Raw genomic sequence first — 2,421 nt, 5'->3', positions numbered from 1 at the left:
GAGGAAAAAAAAAAAAAAAAAAAAAAAAAAAAAAAAAAAAAAAAAAAAAAATCCAGGCGCGGCGGTTTCCATAATGGACGGCTTCCTGGTCAGCGTCTGTTCACCATGTTAGGTGCGGCTGCCAACTGACCGGTATATGCCGTGGCGCACTGGGAGTCTCTCATCACTTTAAGAACCATCTCAGTTGTTGAAGTGAGGGGAGTGATGTGAGCTTGCTCTGCCGAGGTGTTAGCCGCGGGGTGTATCAGTGACCAGCCCCTTCGGGCCCTAGTCAGGGAGTGTGTATTGGACGCAGAGGTAGTAGTATGCGTTGCTCCGGGCGAGCTCCGGTCCGTCCGTGTTTTCCGGGACCGGTAAAGCGAAGAACGGGCCTCAGGGAACCGGCCCGCCCCCCTACACACGATGCGCTGGTAAACAAAAAAAAAGAATGGAAAACAAAATGAGAAATACAAACACAACAAACAATAGCAGTAACATCTATGGAGCCATTATGGGCAGTGGAAGTGAAATCCGGGAAGAGGCTAGCAGAAAGGAACCAGGTGCAAGTGGATCAAGCGATCTACTAGTGGACCTAACTGAGGAGTACAAGACCCCCAAAGGCCGTATAATCACGGGGGCTGATCCTTTTAAGCGCGCACCAAAGCTGAGACGGAGTCCTATCAAGACGCTCAGTGTAGAAAGGCCAGAGAGAGCAAAATCGTCGCCACCTGCGTTGCAAGAAAGCAATGAGAAAGCAGCACAATCGGGTAATGATACCTTAAAGCTCCTTGGTGAGACGATCGGGAAGTTGACCGAAGCAATGCGTCTACCGCAACGCTCGATTAACAACCATATAAGGGAACTCCTCGAAACGATCACTAAGCTACACTCCAGAGCTCAGGAAGAAGCTAAAAGCAAGGAAGCCAAGCGAAACGTTCTTGGAAGTGTAATGGCTGAAGGAACACCGAAGAGACCACGCGACGATAAACAGCCGGGCAGAAAAACGCCACCCAAGAAAAGTAAAACCACACATGGGGAAGAACGCAAAGTGACAGCAAGTGCAGACAAGAAATCCAAAGGAGAGAGTAATGCTAAGAGGACAAACGGGGTTATGGAAAATGGCTGGATGAGTGTGAAGCGCAAACCAGCCAAGACGAAAGTGACAAATAAACCACCCCCGAGGCCGGATGCGATTGTCATTGCGCGTGCTGGAACAATGACGTACAGTGACATTCTCAGGGTGGTTAAAAAAGATGATGCCCTGCAAGAACTCGGCGAAAATGTCACGCGCATAAGAAAGACGGCCAAAGGCGAAATCCTGCTTCAGTTGAAAAAAGAGCAGATGGCCAATACAGGAGTATACGAGAAGAAGATTGGCAAGGTGCTAGGTGACCAGGCGCAAATCAAGGTCCTAACCCACGAGATGTTAGTGGAGATCCGTGATCTAGATGAAATCACAACCAAAGAGGACATAGGTGACGCAATACGAGCGCAAGTTAACGAGCTTAACCTATTTAGTGAAAACGCAATAAAAAGCGTTAGAGCGGCGTATGCAGGCACGCAAACAGCGGTGATAAGCCTACCAGCACTGGACGCAAGGCGACTGCTTGAGAAGCAAAAACTAAAAATCGGCTGGGCGGTATGCCGAATAAGAGAAAAGCCTGACTTGAGGAGATGTTACAGATGCCTGGAGTATGGACACCTAGCGAGGGCGTGTAAAAACGAAGACGACAGAAGCCAGAACTGTCTGAAATGTGGAGAAAAGGGTCACCAAGCTAAAGCATGCGAGAAAAAGCCCTTCTGCGGAGCTTGTAAAAGAAATGGAAGAGAAGATACAAGCCACCAGATTGGAAGCAGAAAATGTCCCCTGTATCAAGCGGCGTATATTAAAACCAAAAAATGAGGATTGAGCAGATCAATCTAAACCATTGCGAGGCTGCACAAGAGCTCTTAAAACAAAGGGTATACGAAAATAAGGTGGATGTTGTGCTAGTCAGCGACCAGCATAAAAATCTAAACACCGGAACGTGGGTCTCAGACAGGAAAAGTAAAGCTGCTATTTGGGCCTGTGGAGGAAATACCCTGCAGGACAAACCGCACACCCACAGTGATTACTATACCCGAGCAAAAATACGTGGCATATATTTCTACAGTTGCTACGCGCCACCGAAACTGACACAAGCAGAGTTCGAAAACCTGCTGGATGAACTTGTGCAAAACGCTCGTGGTACCACACCAAACGTAATTGCGGGTGACTTCAATGCGTGGGCCTTGGAATGGGGTAGCAGATACACCAATCAAAGGGGAGACGCCTTGATCAAGGCATTCTCACTGCTTGATGCGGTTCTGCTAAACACTGGGGGCAAAAACACCTTTGAAGTGAATGGTCGCGCATCAATAATAGACATCACTTACGCCAGCAGGGCGCTAGTACGATCAGCA

The 2,421-nt window shown here is 48.3% G+C and overlaps 1 protein-coding gene across 1 annotated transcript; it reads left to right on the top strand.

Moving 5' to 3' along the window:
* The first annotated feature begins 439 nt into the window (after window positions 1–439).
* Window positions 440–1,882, top strand: LOC129244273 (uncharacterized). The gene has a single exon (XM_054881890.1). The coding sequence runs from the start codon at window positions 440–442 to the stop codon at window positions 1,880–1,882; it is 1,443 nt and encodes a 480-aa protein (XP_054737865.1).
* The last annotated feature ends 539 nt before the right edge of the window (window positions 1,883–2,421 follow it).

Source organism: Anastrepha obliqua, chromosome 4, assembly GCF_027943255.1.
Source record: "Anastrepha obliqua isolate idAnaObli1 chromosome 4, idAnaObli1_1.0, whole genome shotgun sequence".
Classification (NCBI taxonomy): domain Eukaryota; kingdom Metazoa; phylum Arthropoda; class Insecta; order Diptera; family Tephritidae; genus Anastrepha; species Anastrepha obliqua.
Note: the sequence above shows the minus strand (reverse complement) of the source record. Positions and strands in the feature narration are given on the sequence as shown.

What these genes read in the sequence shown, in the direction of transcription:
- LOC129244273 (XM_054881890.1), top strand. Translation starts at nt 440, where the DNA reads ATGAGAAATACAAACACAACAAACAATAGCAGTAACATCTATGGAGCC.